The sequence below is a fragment of the Scomber japonicus genome, chromosome 1, assembly GCF_027409825.1.
Source record: "Scomber japonicus isolate fScoJap1 chromosome 1, fScoJap1.pri, whole genome shotgun sequence".
Lineage (NCBI taxonomy): Eukaryota > Metazoa > Chordata > Actinopteri > Scombriformes > Scombridae > Scomber > Scomber japonicus.
In genome coordinates, this window is record NC_070578.1 from 43,779,519 (window position 1) to 43,795,064 (window position 15,546).

A 15,546-nucleotide genomic window follows, 5' to 3' on the forward strand; every position below is an offset into this window, starting at 1 on the left:
TGAAGGCGATGGAGAGGATTGTCAAAAACTCCATCACCAAGTCTGTTGAGCCATTGATGGACCCACTGCAGTTCGCATACAGGGCCGGCAGGGGAGTGGACGACGCCAAGATATTCATCTTGGAGACCATCCACAAACATCTGGAGACCCCCAACACCACCACCAGGCTCCTGTTTGCGGAGTTCTCTTCTGCATTCAATACCATGCAGCGACACATCCTTGCCGAGAAGTTAATAACCCGGTTCAATTTGGATCACCAGCTCACCATGTGGATTACTGACTTTTTAACCAACTGGTCACTGAGGGTGCTTGTTAATGGCTCCTACTCTGACATCTTCCACACCTCCACCAACTCCCTGCAGGGCTGTGTCCTATCACCTCTGCTTTACATCCAGCCAAACTGTCACCTGGTTAAATTCGCTGACGACACAGTCGTGCTATCTCTGCTCTCTAACCTAAACCTTCACCACAGCTCTGTTCTTCAGGACTTTATCACCTGAAGTGAGGACGCCTGTCTCCAGCTGAACTCAACAACGACTAAACAGGTGATTGTTACATTCTCCAGCAAGCATAGAAAGCTGGCAGAGGCCATCACTACCACCATCCGGGGGGAACCTGTGGAGGTGGTGGAGGAATACAGGTAGGCCTACTTGGGCACAATTTTTGACGGCCTTCTGAGGTTTTCCGCGAACACTGAAGCACAAAGTCGTTCGTTGTCTTTCTCTAGTTTATTCAGTCGTCTGCAGACGGACTCCTTGCTGTCTCAAGCGTGAGATGGCACAGCGAGCCCAGAGCAGAGGAAATAGTCAGATTATAATCAATACATTATCTAGTGAAAGGATGAGCAGAGCAGATTATATACAATAAATTAAATTATCTTGTTCTACCATCAGAACAATGTAAGCACAATAGTCACGTCATTCTAACATACATGATGTCATGGTCAGCAGATTTTGACACATACATACACCTAGTCATACCACCTGCACACCCAGAACATGACAGTATTTGTGTTGTATATTTTATGTTATTCTTTTCATTATACTAGACTTTTATAGATAGATAGATAGATAGATAGATAGATAGATAGATAGATAGATAGATAGATAGATACTTTATTGTCCCCAAAGGGAAATTAACTTGGATTACTCGGGTTAAGGTTTTAAATAAAACTGACCTCAGAGTCTCAAGTCCACAGTGTGGACTCTCCAGTCCAGCAGAAAGCTGCTTCACTCCTGAATCCTGCAGGTTGTTGTTACTCAGGTCCAGATCTCTCAGACTAGAGGACTGGGAGCTGAGAACTGAGGACAAAGCTGCACAGCTTCTCTCTGAGAGGTGACAGCCACTCAACCTGGAGAAGAATCAGCAGAACAAAAGAATTGCAAACATTACTTTTCTTCATTGAGCAAAGATGAAACTACATTAATCTGGATAGTTCTGTGTGCACCTACAGAGCTTTGTTGGAGGCTTTGACCACTGGCAGCAGCCTCAGAAGAGCCTCCTCTGAAGCAGAGTATTTCTTCAGGTCAAACACGTCCAGATCTTTATCTGATGACAGTAAGATGAAGACCAGAGCTGACCACTGAGCAGGAGACAGTTTATCTGCAGAGAGACTTCCTGATCTCAGGTACTGTTGGATCTCCTCCACTAGAGAACGATCATTCAGTTCATTCAGACAGTGGAACAGATTGATGCTTCTCTCTGCAGACAGATCCTCACTGATCTTCTCCTTGATGTACTCAACTGTTTTCTGATTGGTCTGCAAGCTACTTCCTGTCTGTGTCAGCAGACCTCGTAGGAGAGTCTGATTGGTCTGCAGTGAAAGACCCAGGAGGAAGCGGAGGAACAAGTCCAGGTGTCCACTTGGACTCTTTAAGGCCTCGTCCACAGCACTCTGGTAGAAACGTGTTGATTTGTCTTTAAAGACTTTAGACCACCAGGATTTTGTTTGTTCTTCTTCCAGCAGATTGACTCCAGACTTGATGAATGTCAGATGGACATGAAGAGCAGCCAGAAACTCCTGAAGGCTCAGATGGACGAAGCAGAACACCTTGTCCTGGTACAGCCCTCTCTCCTCTTTAAAGACCTGTGTGAACACTCCTGAGTACACTGAGGCTGCTCTGATATCGATGCCACATTCTGTCAGGTCTGATTCATAGAAGATCAGGTTGCCTTTCTGCAGCTGCTCAAAAGCCAGTTTTCCCAGAGACTCAATCATCTTCCTGCTCTCTGGACTCCAGTGTGGATCTGTCTCAGCTCCTCCATCATACTTGATGTTCTTCAGTTTGGACTGAAGCACCAGGAAGTGGATGTACATCTCAGTCAGGGTCTTGGGCAGCTCTCCTCCCTCTCTGCTTTTCAACACATCCTCCAGAACTGTAGCAGTGATCCAGCAGAAGACTGGGATGTGGCACATGATGTGGAGGCTTCGTGATGTCTTGATGTGGGAGATGATGGTGCTGGCCTGCTCCTCATCTCTGAATCTCTTCCTGAAGTACTCCTCCTTCTGTGGGTCAGTGAACCCTCTGACCTCTGTCACCATGCCGACACACTCAGGAGGGATCTGATTGGCTGCTGCAGGTCGTGTGGTTATCCAGAGGCGAGCAGAGGGAAGCAGTTTCCCCCTGATGAGGTTTGTCAGCAGCACATCCACTGAGGTGGACTCTGTAACATCAGTCAGGTTCTTATTGTTGTGGAAGTCCAGAGGAAGTCGACACTCATCCAGACCGTCAAAGATGAACACAACCTGGAACTCTTCAAACCTGCAGATTCCTGCTTCTTTGGTTTCAGTAAAGAAGTGATGAACAAGTTCCACCAAGCTGTACTTTTTCCCTTTCACCACATTCAGCTCTCTGAAAGTGAATGGAAATGTGAAGTGTACGTCCTGGTTGGCTTTGTCTTCAGCCCAGTCCAGAGTGAACTTCTGTGTTAAGACTGTTTTCCCAATGCCAGCCACTCCCTTTGTCATCACTGTTCTGATTTGTTCATCTCTTCCAGGTGAGGCTTTAAAGATGTCTTCTTGTCTGATTGTTGTTTCTGGTCTGTCTGGTTTCCTGGATGCTGTTTCAATCTGTCTGACCTCATGTTCATCATTGACCTCTGCAGTCCCTCCCTCTGTGATGTAGAGCGGTGTGTAGATCTGATTCAGAAGGGTTGGGTTTCCTGCTTTAGCGATCCCCTCAAACAGACACTGGAACTTCTTCTCCAGGTTAGACTTGAGTTTACGTCGACACTTTGCAGCACGAGCTCCTGAATGAACAAACAACAAATGAAATCAGTGAGTGGATCCTACAGAAAGTCTAGAAATCTGAACATGTAAGTGTGTCTGTGTAGTTTTTCCTCCTCCATCAGTTTTATTCAGCTCATCAGTGGAGGACAAACAGCCTCTGATCTGATGCAGATGTGTGCAGCATATTTACAGCAGAGTTTGAAATATAAACCTCTCCCATGTTGCCTCCATTTCCTCTCCATCATGTTAAATCTGTTAAAATCCTCTTACTGCTCTGCAGACGCTCAGCCAGCTCCTCCTGCTTCATTCTCCTCAGGAAGTGCACTGTGATCTTCAGAAATGCCTCTCTGCTGCTCCTCCTCTGCTCTTCCTCCTCACCGTCCAACTCCTCCTCATCCTCACTCTGACTCTCTAAGCATTCTGGGTAATCTGGACTCAGACCCCTCTGGACTCTCTTCAGCTCGTTCTTCACAAAAGTGAGGATGTTCTCCTCCAGCAGCTGGAACAGAAAGATAAAGTGAACATTTCATTTAAACTGGTAGAACACAACATGTGATTCATGTGTCAGTCTGAAGGCCTGCTGGTCTAAACAGAGCAGCATGGACACTGTTAGGACCTGAATGCTACTTTACTATTTCATCTGTGGTTGATGGAGTTAAAAGTAAAAGGTGTGTTTGTACATGTACACACCATAAATATGGAGTCCAGCTGTGTTTGATGCTGCTGTGCAGACTGATCACTGGGAACCTCTGAGCTCTGCTGCTGAACTCTGTAGAGAAAACATCACGTTTAAGGACATTTAATGACTCAAATCTGCACTCAGCTTATTAAAGATGTTCTGTCATGATGACTAAATGAACTCCTGTAAATGCTGCTCTGATTACTGGATGTTAAATTTTTACCTTCCATCAGCAGGTTGTCCATCTTTAAACTCAATAGGCACATACATAGACGCATCACTCTTCATGGACACACAGCTGGGGTCAGGAGAGTCTGCGCTCTGCTGCTGCATCCTGATACAAACAAACAACAAATCAAAGAGTTTAAAAAGATGAATTTTGAGCAGACTGTCAGCAGCTGAAGTTTTAGAAGCAGAATGAAAATCAGTAAGAAGACAGTGGATGAGAAACGTTCTCCTGTTCATCAAAATGTCATCTGATGAAAGATGCTGTCTCATCTTAGTTGATTAGTTGACTAATCAGTGGTTGAGCTCTTTGTTAACTCACAAAGTTAGTAGTTCATTCTGAGTTATTGTGACTTATTATTCAGTAGTTGAGTGTCAGATGTGACAGTGAGTGTGAATAATGATGGTGGAGTGATGTGAGTGGAGAACAGTGATGGACAGTTAGAGATCCTCATCTCACCTCTGAGCTTTGGTCTGGCTGTCATGTTCCCCACACAGAGAGCTTTTAGAGGGAGGGACTCCATCCTCTCTGTCCTCACACTGATCCATAGCAGAGAAACAGCTGCTGGGAGAGCTGCACTCAATCACTACAACAAGGTTTCATCACAGGACACATTAGTTCTCATTCATCTCTCTAACATGTCACAAATACTGTAGAAAACAGAGAAGCAGCAGCTCTTCCCATCAGACACACTGAGCAGGTCCATCTGAGGACTCTGCAGCCTCTGGGACAGTTCACAACATGGACTGTAAAAGAGCTTTCAGTCAAACCAAGTCTGTCTCAGTGTTGGAAGATGGGTGTGTTTTGGATTAAAATGGACAGCAGTCAAGTTGATTCAATCTGTCTGACCAGTTCTGACACTCCCTACATTTTCCACTGATGATAAGATCTCAGATTACAATCAAAGTGCTGTTGGTTCAACCTGAGAATCATTAACAGTAAAACAAGGAAATCATTCTCAAACTTCTCTCCTTTAACTCATCAAGAAACAAATCATGAATAATCTAAATGTTGTGTAAAACCTGAAGGATTAAATAAATCTAGTGAAACAGACAATCATCATCAGAAACATTTCTACTGTCCAGTCAAACAGTGATTCAACACAATGTGATCAAACTGATGGTTCATCAGACATTTACAGATTTCTCTGGTAGGATTCTCACCTGCTGAAGTCTCTTCAGGTCAACTTACAGACACTTTCCACCTTCATGTGTAGAGAAACATGAGGAGAGAAGAAGCTGCTCCTTCTCCCTCGTCAGTCCTGCTGTCTGTGTTCATTTGATCTGAAGACGCTGTCACATCCTCATAACTTCAGAGTCCACATCTAAACAACATCAGTGACGTCAAAACCAGTCTAACCTGTAGCAGAAACCCAGTCAGTGTCAGATATATAACACATGATGTAGTTCTACTATCTGTCCACTAGATGGAGCCAACTGAACATCTAATGAGCAAAAGATCAGCTCAGCATCATCAGCTGCTGTTAGTATCTCTGACCAACATCATCACTCAGCAGCTTGGATCAACTTGGCTGTGGTGCTTTTTATTCAAAACATCTGACATCTCTGAGTTTATTTTCATTTTTAAATTTGGACTAAATTCTTCCATCACAGTCATGCAAAGAGTTCTTTATCTGCTAACTCTGATTCTCTGAAGCCTTGTGAAGGTTCAGGGAACTCTGGAGGTTCTCAGGATGTAACACCTGTCTTACTTGGCTGGATTGACACATTGGGTATTTGTAGACTGCCAGGAATGAAAACACCAACCTCTGCCTACCCCTTTGGCAAATTACATGACAAGAACATTTTATGTTACATTTATGTAAAAAGAGTTTGTAGGCCCATCTCTCTGAATGTAATACAGCTCCCTGTATCTGTACTTGGAGAAAAGGGAAAAATTGCTTTCCTCATAAAGGTGTGCAAAGCTCCTGAGTCAGTACAATACCCTCAGTATTTTGAGTAGAATTTTCTTATTGTTCCCAATTAACATGGCAAACCCATCAGACATGAATGGAGCATAACCAAAGTCAATCTCAGAGGATTCTATCTGTTTAACCTGCATTTGAAATGGAGTCACCAGTTTTTCTTCATCTCCAAAATTGGGAGTATGGGTAGTTGTAGCCAAACCAGCTGACTTCACATTTGGGGGAAAAGATGCACTTGTGTGTTAACACATATTCATCAGCAGACACTGCAGCCTCATTAGGGCGTGACTGTGCTCATTAATATAGGTGGCGATATAATCAGGCACTGACTGTCTAAATTGTTCCAGAACAACTAAGTCACACAGTTTATCAAATGTTCTCAAACCAGAAGAAGAGCAGAAAGTAAATCCCATGCAAATTCCACATGTGTTTGTTTACCAGTCTTTCGGCAGCCCCTAAAGTGTTGATGATAGGCTTAAGGAACTAACTCATGAACCTTAAAGCTGCTTTTACCGTATTAACATTAAAGTTCTTCCCACATCAGGCCAAGACCTTGACTCAGCAAGACATTCACACAAACAGAAAAAGGTTTCATCATTTTCATTAAACTTTGGCAACAACCTCAAATTACTGGCAACATCAATATGAACTGGGTTAGGATCAGGCCGGGAGCTCCGGTCCTCTGAAATGAGGCCAACCAGGAAGTAACTTAGAGCTGCATTCTATCAAAAGGCCACCAGGGGGCGACCGTCTCTATACAAGTCAATGGAGAAGTAACTTAGAGCTGCATTCTATCAAAAGGCCACCAGGGGGCGACCGTCTCTATATAAGTCAATGGAGAAGTAACTTAGAGCTGCATTCTATCAAAAGGCCACCAGGGGGCGACCGTCTCTATACAAGTCAATGGAGAAGTAACTTAGAGCTGCATTCTATCAAAAGGCCACCAGGGGGCGTCCGTCTCTATACAAGTCAATGGAGAAGTAACTTAGAGCTGCATTCTATCAAAAGGCCACCAGGGGGCGACCGTCTCTATACAAGTCAATGGAGAATTCACCAACTTCTCACTTGATTTCTAACCTCAGTAAACGTTTTCAAAATGTGTTTATGGTCTCAATCGCTAGTTTAAAGCCTTCTTCAATGCAGTATGATGTTCATTTGGGACATTTTGGCCTCCCTGATTTTATATGTGACGATAAAGCAGGGTATGCATTAGGGGGCGGGGCTATGTCCTGATTGACAGGTTGATTGACCAATGTCCTCGAGATCCAACATGAATGAAATGATAAAACTCAACCTGGACCAGAAGGTATTGTGTACATTCATGTAAGTAGTGAGAGACCATACATAACCCCAAAACATTAAAACCATTGCGGTGCAATGTATGGCATCAAGTTTGTGAGCCAGCATGACAGAGTCTCTTACAGATCAGTTTCTCCATCTTGTTAACACAGTCGCGGGTGTCTTTAATAACGTCTTCGTTAGCACTCACTCGTGTTCCCATCTCCTGGACCTCTTCTGACAACGTCGAGAGTGAAGATTCTATTTTTGTTAATATAGCTTGTATGTCAGTTGTTTTCTTGCCAATATGTTCTGTTAGGTCCTCTTTGGTTTCTTTAATAGCATCCAGAAGTCTGTTGAGCAGTGTCTGTTTCGTCCTGTCGGTCCGCCATGTTGGGTGCAGCGTGCAGGTGGAGTGAAGCTGGAGTTGTAGTTTCCTGTTGTTCTTTATGCCGAAGATAGTGCTCAAAGTCTCAAAGTGCTCAAAGTCTCTCTGTCTATTGCATGTAATCTTGAGTTATGAGAGTTTTAAGCAGGATAAATGAAGCTATCTGGGCCGACCACCGAGAGCTCACGAATACACGTGTACACCCATCCGCTGCATCTGGAAGTCCTCTGGCTCTTTGTTTTAAATGGTTGTTAGTCCATGGTGTTCTACCTGGCTCTTTGTTTTAAAGGGTTGTTAGTCCATGGTGTTCTACCTGACTCTTTGTTTTAATGGGTTGTTAGTCCATGGTGTTCTACCTGGCTCTTTGTTTTAATGGGTTGTTAGTCCATGGTGTTCTACCTGGCTCTTTGTTGGGTTGTTAGTCCATGGTGTTCTACCTGGCTCTTTGTTGGGTTGTTAGTCCATGGTGTTCTACCTGGCTCTTTGTTGGGTTGTTAGTCCATGGTGTTCTACCTGGCTCTTTGTTTTAAAGGGTTGTTAGTCCATGGTGTTCTACCTGGCTCTTTGTTTTAAAGGGTTGTTAGTCCATGGTGTTCTACCTGACTCTTTGTTTTAATGGGTTGTTAGTCCATGGTGTTCTACCTGGCTCTTTGTTTTAATGGGTTGTTAGTCCATGGTGTTCTACCTGGCTCTTTGTTGGGTTGTTAGTCCATGGTGTTCTACCTGGCTCTTTGTTGGGTTGTTAGTCCATGGTGTTCTACCTGGCTCTTTGTTTTAATGGGTTGTTAGTCCATGGTGTTCTACCTGGCTCTTTGTTTTAAAGGGTTGTTAGTCCATGGTGTTCTACCTGGCTCTTTGTTTTAAAGGGTTGTTAGTCCATGGTGTTCTACCTGGCTCTTTGTTTTAATGGGTTGTTAGTCCATGGTGTTCTACCTGGCTCTTTGTTGGGTTGTTAGTCCATGGTGTTCTACCTGGCTCTTTGTTTTAAAGGGTTGTTAGTCCATGGTGTTCTACCTGGCTCTTTGTTTTAATGGGTTGTTAGTCCATGGTGGTCTACCTGGCTCTTTGTTTTAATGGGTTGTTAGTCCATGGTGTTCTACCTGGCTCTTTGTTTTAAAGGGTTGTTAGTCCATGGTGTTCTACCTGGCTCTTTGTTTTAATGGGTTGTTAGTCCATGGTGTTCTACCTGGCTCTTTGTTGGGTTGTTAGTCCATGGTGTTCTACCTGGCTCTTTGTTTTAAAGGGTTGTTAGTCCATGGTGTTCTACCTGGCTCTTTGTTTTAAAGGGTTGTTAGTCCATGGTGTTCTACCTGGCTCTTTGTTTTAATGGGTTGTTAGTCCATGGTGTTCTACCTGGCTCTTTGTTGGGTTGTTAGTCCATGGTGTTCTACCTGGCTCTATTCTGTTATTTCTGTTTTCAGGACTGAATGATACAACCCCTTCTGACCCGCATGGACCTAAGATGCCGTGAGTGGGGATGATCATGCTGACTGTGGGTTTCCAGCACAGCGCCGTGATATTTGAGGTGGGGGTGTAGAGGGGGTTAGAATTTCGTTGGGGTTGGGAGGTCACGTGATGATGCCGAACAAGATGGCTGCCTGATCTAAGCCTCTGGCACCACTGTTTTTTATTTTGTGTAAATTCATCAACATCTGCAATTTTTTCACCTTAATTATCTCACATAGATGAGAGTGAAGTAGAGATTATTACCACAGAGCAGAGCAGTGTAAGCACTGAGCCAGGTTTCTACACAGCAGCAGAGTAGATGCTGGATGAGCTGAGTGCAGGTCAGACACCAGAGTGGAAAGTTTCTCAGCTGGTTGGTTAATGATTCATTTATGAGACAACAGTCAGATCTGTTCCCCCAGAAAACAAGAAAACATGATACACACGTATAAATGTGTGTGTGTGTGTGTGTGTGTGTGTGTGTGTGTGTATGTGTGTGTGTGTGTGTGTGTGTGTGTGTGTGTGAGTGTGTGTGTGTGTGTGTGTGTGTGTATGTCTTATCTGTACTTTACATGTGTGTTTACTACATGTGTGTTCTTCGGTGCTTTTTGTGACTGAATTGATGCAAAAAGGGTTTAAAGAGTTTTATAATGATTCAAACTTCAGTTTTCTTCATTTTCACTGAGTTTAAAAATAAAAGTTAAACAATGAAACTTTTCATCAGTTTTTATATTTAAACTTTTTTAAGCTTCTTCACTTTGAACAGCGTTCATTTTTCAGCCAATCAGAGAAGAGAGGCCGTGGGAACGCCACCAGCTGCTGGGTGGGACCCACGGGCCGCTCTGATTGGCTGAGGCCCGGCAGGGCTGGGTGGGACCCACGGGCCGCTGTGATTGGCTGAGGCCCGGCAGGCTTCAGGTATAAAGCAGCAGCTCAGTCGTTCAGCAGCATCGTCGTCATCATGGCCTTCCTCTGGATCCTGTCCTGCCTCGCCTTCGTCAGCGCCGCCTACGGTGAGTCAGACTGGGTACCGGTTCAGACTGGGTACCGGTTCAGACTGGGTACCGGTTCAGACTGGGCACCGGTTCAGACTGGGTACTGGTTCAGACTGGTACTGGTTCAGACTGGTACCGGTTCAGACTGGGTACCGGTTCAGACTGGTACCGGTTCAGACTGGGTACCGGTTCAGACTGGGCACCGGTTCAGACTGGGCACCGGTTCAGACTGGTACCGGTTCAGACTGGGTACCGGTTCAGACTGAGTACCGGTTCAGACTGGTACTGGTTCAGACTGGGTACCGGTTCAGACTGGGCACCGGTTCAGACTGGTACTGGTTGTGAAACAGCAGGTGTTTTAACTTCTGCTTCCTGTCGTCCTCTCAGGCTGCGGCACCCCCGCCATCCCCCCCCAGGTGAGCGGCTACGCCCGCATCGTTAACGGTGAGGAGGCGGTGCCTCACTCCTGGCCCTGGCAGGTGTCCCTGCAGGTGAGTCAGTACCTGAACACATCATTATACTACTGTACCTGAACACATCATTATAATACTGTACCTGAACACATCATTATACTACTGTACCTGAACACATCATTATACTACTGTACCTGAACACATCATTATAGTACTGTACCTGAACACATCATTATACTACTGTACCTGAACACATCATTATAGTACTGTACCTGAACACATCATTATAGTACTGTACCTGAACACATCATTATAGTACTGTACCTGAACACATCATTATAGTACTGTACCTGAACACATCATTATACTACTGTACCTGAACACATCATTATAGTACTGTACCTGAACGCATCATTATACTACTGTACCTGAACGCATCATTATACTACTGTACCTGAACGCATCATTATAATACTGTACCTGAACACATCATTATACTACTGTACCTGAACACATCATTATACTACTGTACCTGAACACATCATTATAAAACTGTACCTGAACACATCATTATAATACTGTACCTGAACACATCATTATACTACTGTACCTGAACACATCATTATAATACTGTACCTGAACACATCATTATAACACTGTACCTGAACACATCATTATAGTACTGTACCTGAACACATCATTGTACTACTGTACCTGAACACATCATTATAATACTGTACCTGAACACATCATTATAACACTGTACCTGAACACATCATCACAGTCCTCCTCTCTCTTGCTTTGTTCCTCTCAGCAATCCAGTGGCTTCCACTTCTGTGGAGGTTCTCTGATCAATGAGAACTGGGTGGTGACCGCTGCTCACTGTAACGTCAGGTCAGTACCAAACACCTGGACTGTGGTCCAGCTCAGAGTCAGAGCCTCCTACTGAAGACATGAATCTTTAAAACTCCTCACAAACATTCAGTTTAATCTTTAAAATAGACCTGCAGGATTACTGAGGTCCAACCCACTCACTGGTCTGACAGCAGCATTAATACAGACCAGGTTTAATCCTGCTGGTTTAAATACTTATTGTGTGTAAAGTTTAGTTGGGCGGATTTTTAAGCTCCAAGTCTGCTGAAGACTTTACAAGCAGCTCACACACATTTAGTTTGAATAACTAAGAGATGCAGTGATGTTTGGCTGAGAGGACGATCTCTCAGAGTTACTAACAGGAGAAAGAAGCATCACTGCGTTTGATCTGTACTCGTGTTAATGTGCTGACAGCGTGTTTAAACCTGAGCTACGTCCTGCAGGACTTACCACCGCGTGGTGGCCGGAGAGCACGATAAGGGCTACGGCTCCAACGAGGACGTCCAGGTGCTGAAGCCCGCCAAGGTGAGAACCATCGGTCAGCCAATCAGCTTTCACAACACACCGTCCTCCCCCCGCTAACCCCTTCCCGTCTGCCCCTCCTCCCCTCAGGTGTTCACCCACCCCGACTGGAACCCTCGCACCATCAACAACGATATCTCCCTCATCAAGCTGGCCAGCCCCGCCCGCCTGGGCACCAACGTGTCCCCCGTGTGCCTCGCCGCGTCTGCCGACAGCTTCGCCCCTGGCATGACCTGTGTCACCTCTGGCTGGGGTCTGACCCGCTACAACGGTGAGGCATCATCACGTTACCTACATTACACATTTATATACCTGTACACATCATCATGTTGAGTGCAGTGTGTGACTGTATTTTATGATGTGTGTCCCACAGCTCCCAGCACTCCCAACAAGCTGCAGCAGGCTGCTCTGCCCCTGCTGTCCAACACACAGTGTAAGACTCACTGGGGCAGCAACATCTCCGACGTCATGATCTGTGCCGGAGGAGCCGGAGCTACTTCCTGCATGGTGAGGCTGTGTATTGTTTATTTGGATCAGTTGTTACCAAGGCAACAGCCACTCTTCCTGCGGTCCCTGTTAGGAACATGAACACATGCAGGTGTGTTGTTGGGGTCTCTGACAGTGTCTGTTGTTTCCAGGGTGACTCTGGTGGCCCTCTGGTCTGTGAGAAGGACGGAGCCTGGACTCTGGTGGGAATCGTCTCCTGGGGAAGCAGCCGTTGCTCCACCTCCACCCCCGCTGTCTACGCCCGCGTCACCGAGCTCCGTGGCTGGGTTGACCAGATCCTCGCCGCCAACTAAACGGTCCGAGGCTGTGCTGCTGCTGGCACCCCCCCCCCCCCCCCCCCCCGACCCCCCCCACCCACTGAAAGACAATAAAACCGTCTGAACAACACTGACTGTGTTTGTTGGAGTTCATTTCTATAAAAACAACATTGAACAGCTGATTAATGTAACAGTAGATAATAAACACTAAAGGCTAAAACTAATTTATTCGGTTTATTCACTAAACTACGTAAAGCTCTGCTACATAAAAGCCTCATTAAAGACTTTTATTCAACACTTTATTTGAAAATAAGCTTTAAAAATGAAAACAGTAGAAATGAGTGAAGGGTTCCTCAGGGTTCTTCAGGGTTCCTCAGGGTTCTGTCGTCAGCACTTTATTTAATTAAAACACTGACAGATCAATATTATCACCTCTGCAGCTAGCATTAGCTAGCATTAGCCTGAGCTACAGCTGCAGTGATTACTCAGAATAGGTGAAACATGTGATGTCACAGTTGGTTAAACTAATAACTGACGAATGAAACTGTTTTTATTTGAGATTCAGTTTAAATGTGCGTCGACTGTTTCAAAGCTTCTTAAACATCAGGTCAGATAACGTTAGCGGCTCTTAGTCTTCAGTTCTTTTGTAAACAGTGATGGAAACATGCCTCCATTGTTCAAACACTAAAACCTCCAAAGTCCTGAATGACTTTAGCAGCTTTCACCTGATGATGATGATGATGATGATGATGATGATGATGATGATGATGAAGGACTGAAGCAGGTGGAAGGTCAGTGAAGCCTGTTACACTTTTAATCCAACATGTGGAGGCCCCTAAAACATGTGCTAGGCTGTTATTCATTGACTTTTCATCTGCATTCAGTGCTGTCCAGTCCTTCAGACTCCTCTATACCACCGTCAGCTCACAGCTCGGTGAGCCATCAGCTGGTTTCCTGTGAACTGGTTACCTTTGGGTGTACATGTTGGGCCTCTCTCCTGGCGACTGCAGAGGGTCATGGATATAATTCCACCTCTATCTGATCATCTGTCCTCCTGGTGAATTTAAGCAGCATGTTTTATGTATTGTAGTACAACTGTGGGAATCAGAAATACTGGTTACTGTATTCTGTATTTACCTCCAAATCAAAGAGAAATCTTCTCACATGGGTTTTGATATCAGGTGAGAGATCCCAAGCAGGACTGCTGGTGCATTGTGCTGCCACGCTCAGCTGTGCAGCTTCAGCTCATCTTGCTCTCATATCTTTACTGCCACATTAACATGAGACCACTGTCACTGCAATGAGAGCCACACACGTCCAGCTTGTTGCACCTCTGAAGTCAAAGATCATGTCTGCTGAAGGTGGTCCAGAAAAATAACTCATTTGATGTTTTGACCATGTTATAGTTTTAGTTCCTGTGTTGTAAAGCACGTTGGATCTACAGCGTATAAAATAAATCAATGTGAAGTGGAGCTGAGTAATGCATCTTACCAGAGGTACCGTCTGCCACATGATGTGCTCTTGATCTGCTTGGAATCTGAATAAAGTGCTTGAAACTGCTTGATATTGTAATTGTATTCCTTTAGTAGTAAAATGCTGGGTGGGTGACGCTGTAGAAAGCACATCTGATTTAACGAGATGAAGAAGTGAAATAATCCTGCAGATAATCTGCTGTCACGTCTGTTGGTTGATCTCAACGAGGGAAGTCACATCTAACTGTCACATAACACTCGTCTGTGTGTGGACATCACTTCTATTCACACATCATGCTGATGCCACGCTGCCTCTTCATATGCTGACGTCACATTTTGGGTTTGCTGGACCTTAAACTTCATCCTGCTGAACTTTGACCTTTAGTCCTCGTTAGTTCTGGTTTGTGCCACCTAGTGGTAGAAAAAGCTCATTACATGAATCAGTGTAGAAAGAGGATGGCAGCATCTGATCCCAGATACAAGTGGACCAGAATCAAACCCTGATCAGATTTTATGGTTGAATCCTGTTTATTTAAGCTTAATAACGTTTGTAGTTAGCGACAAGCTACAACACGGCTAATCAGGAAGAACTCATTTGAGGACGTTGGGACTTTATTATCACTCATGCAGGGGAACATGTAAATGTAAGAAACCATTGCTGGGTCAGATTTAGGAACAAACCAACAGTTTATAAGAGTATAAATAATTCTTGCATGTGCTTGGAGATAGGCCTATCTCCAAGCTTCCCTTTCTTTCTAAGGTTTTGGAGAAGGTGGTTAATGAACAGCTGCAGTCTTTTATTGACCCAAATGGCATTTCCGAGAAGTTCCAGTCTGGTTTGAAGTCACGCCATAGTACTGAAACGGCACTTTTAAGGATTTTAAATGACCTTCTTTTATCGGTTGACTCTGGGAACTCTGCGATTCTGGTTCTTCTGGATCTGACAGCTGCCTTTGACACAGTGGATCACAACATCCTCCTGTCTCAACACCTGTGTGGGCATTAAGGGTTCTAGTGTGGGCATTAAGGGTTCTAGTGTGGGCATTAAGGGTTCTAGTGTGGGCATTAAGGGTTCTAGTGTGGGCATTAAGGGCTCTAGTGTGGGCATTAAGGGTTCTAGTGTGGGCATTAAGGGTACTAGTGTGGGCATTAAGGGTTCTAGTGTGGGCATTAAGGGTTCTAGTGTGGGCATTAAGGGTTCTAGTGTGGGCATTAAGGGTTCTAGTGTGGGCATTAAGGGTTCTAGTGTGGGCATTAAGGGCTCTAGTGTGGGCATTAAGGGTTCTAGTGTGGGCATTAAGGGTTCTAGTGTGGGCATTAAGGGCTCTAGTGTGGGC

The 15,546-nt window shown here is 44.8% G+C and overlaps 1 protein-coding gene across 1 annotated transcript; it reads left to right on the forward strand.

Annotated features, from left to right (window-relative positions):
- Positions 1-10,131: 10,131 nt before the first annotated feature.
- LOC128359846 (chymotrypsin B-like) lies at positions 10,132-12,773 on the forward strand. The gene is made up of 7 exons (XM_053320172.1): positions 10,132-10,183; positions 10,553-10,656; positions 11,393-11,472; positions 11,895-11,976; positions 12,064-12,244; positions 12,347-12,480; positions 12,612-12,773. The coding sequence occupies exons 1-7, from the start codon at positions 10,132-10,134 to the stop codon at positions 12,771-12,773; spliced, it is 795 nt and encodes a 264-aa protein (XP_053176147.1).
- The last annotated feature ends 2,773 nt before the right edge of the window (positions 12,774-15,546 follow it).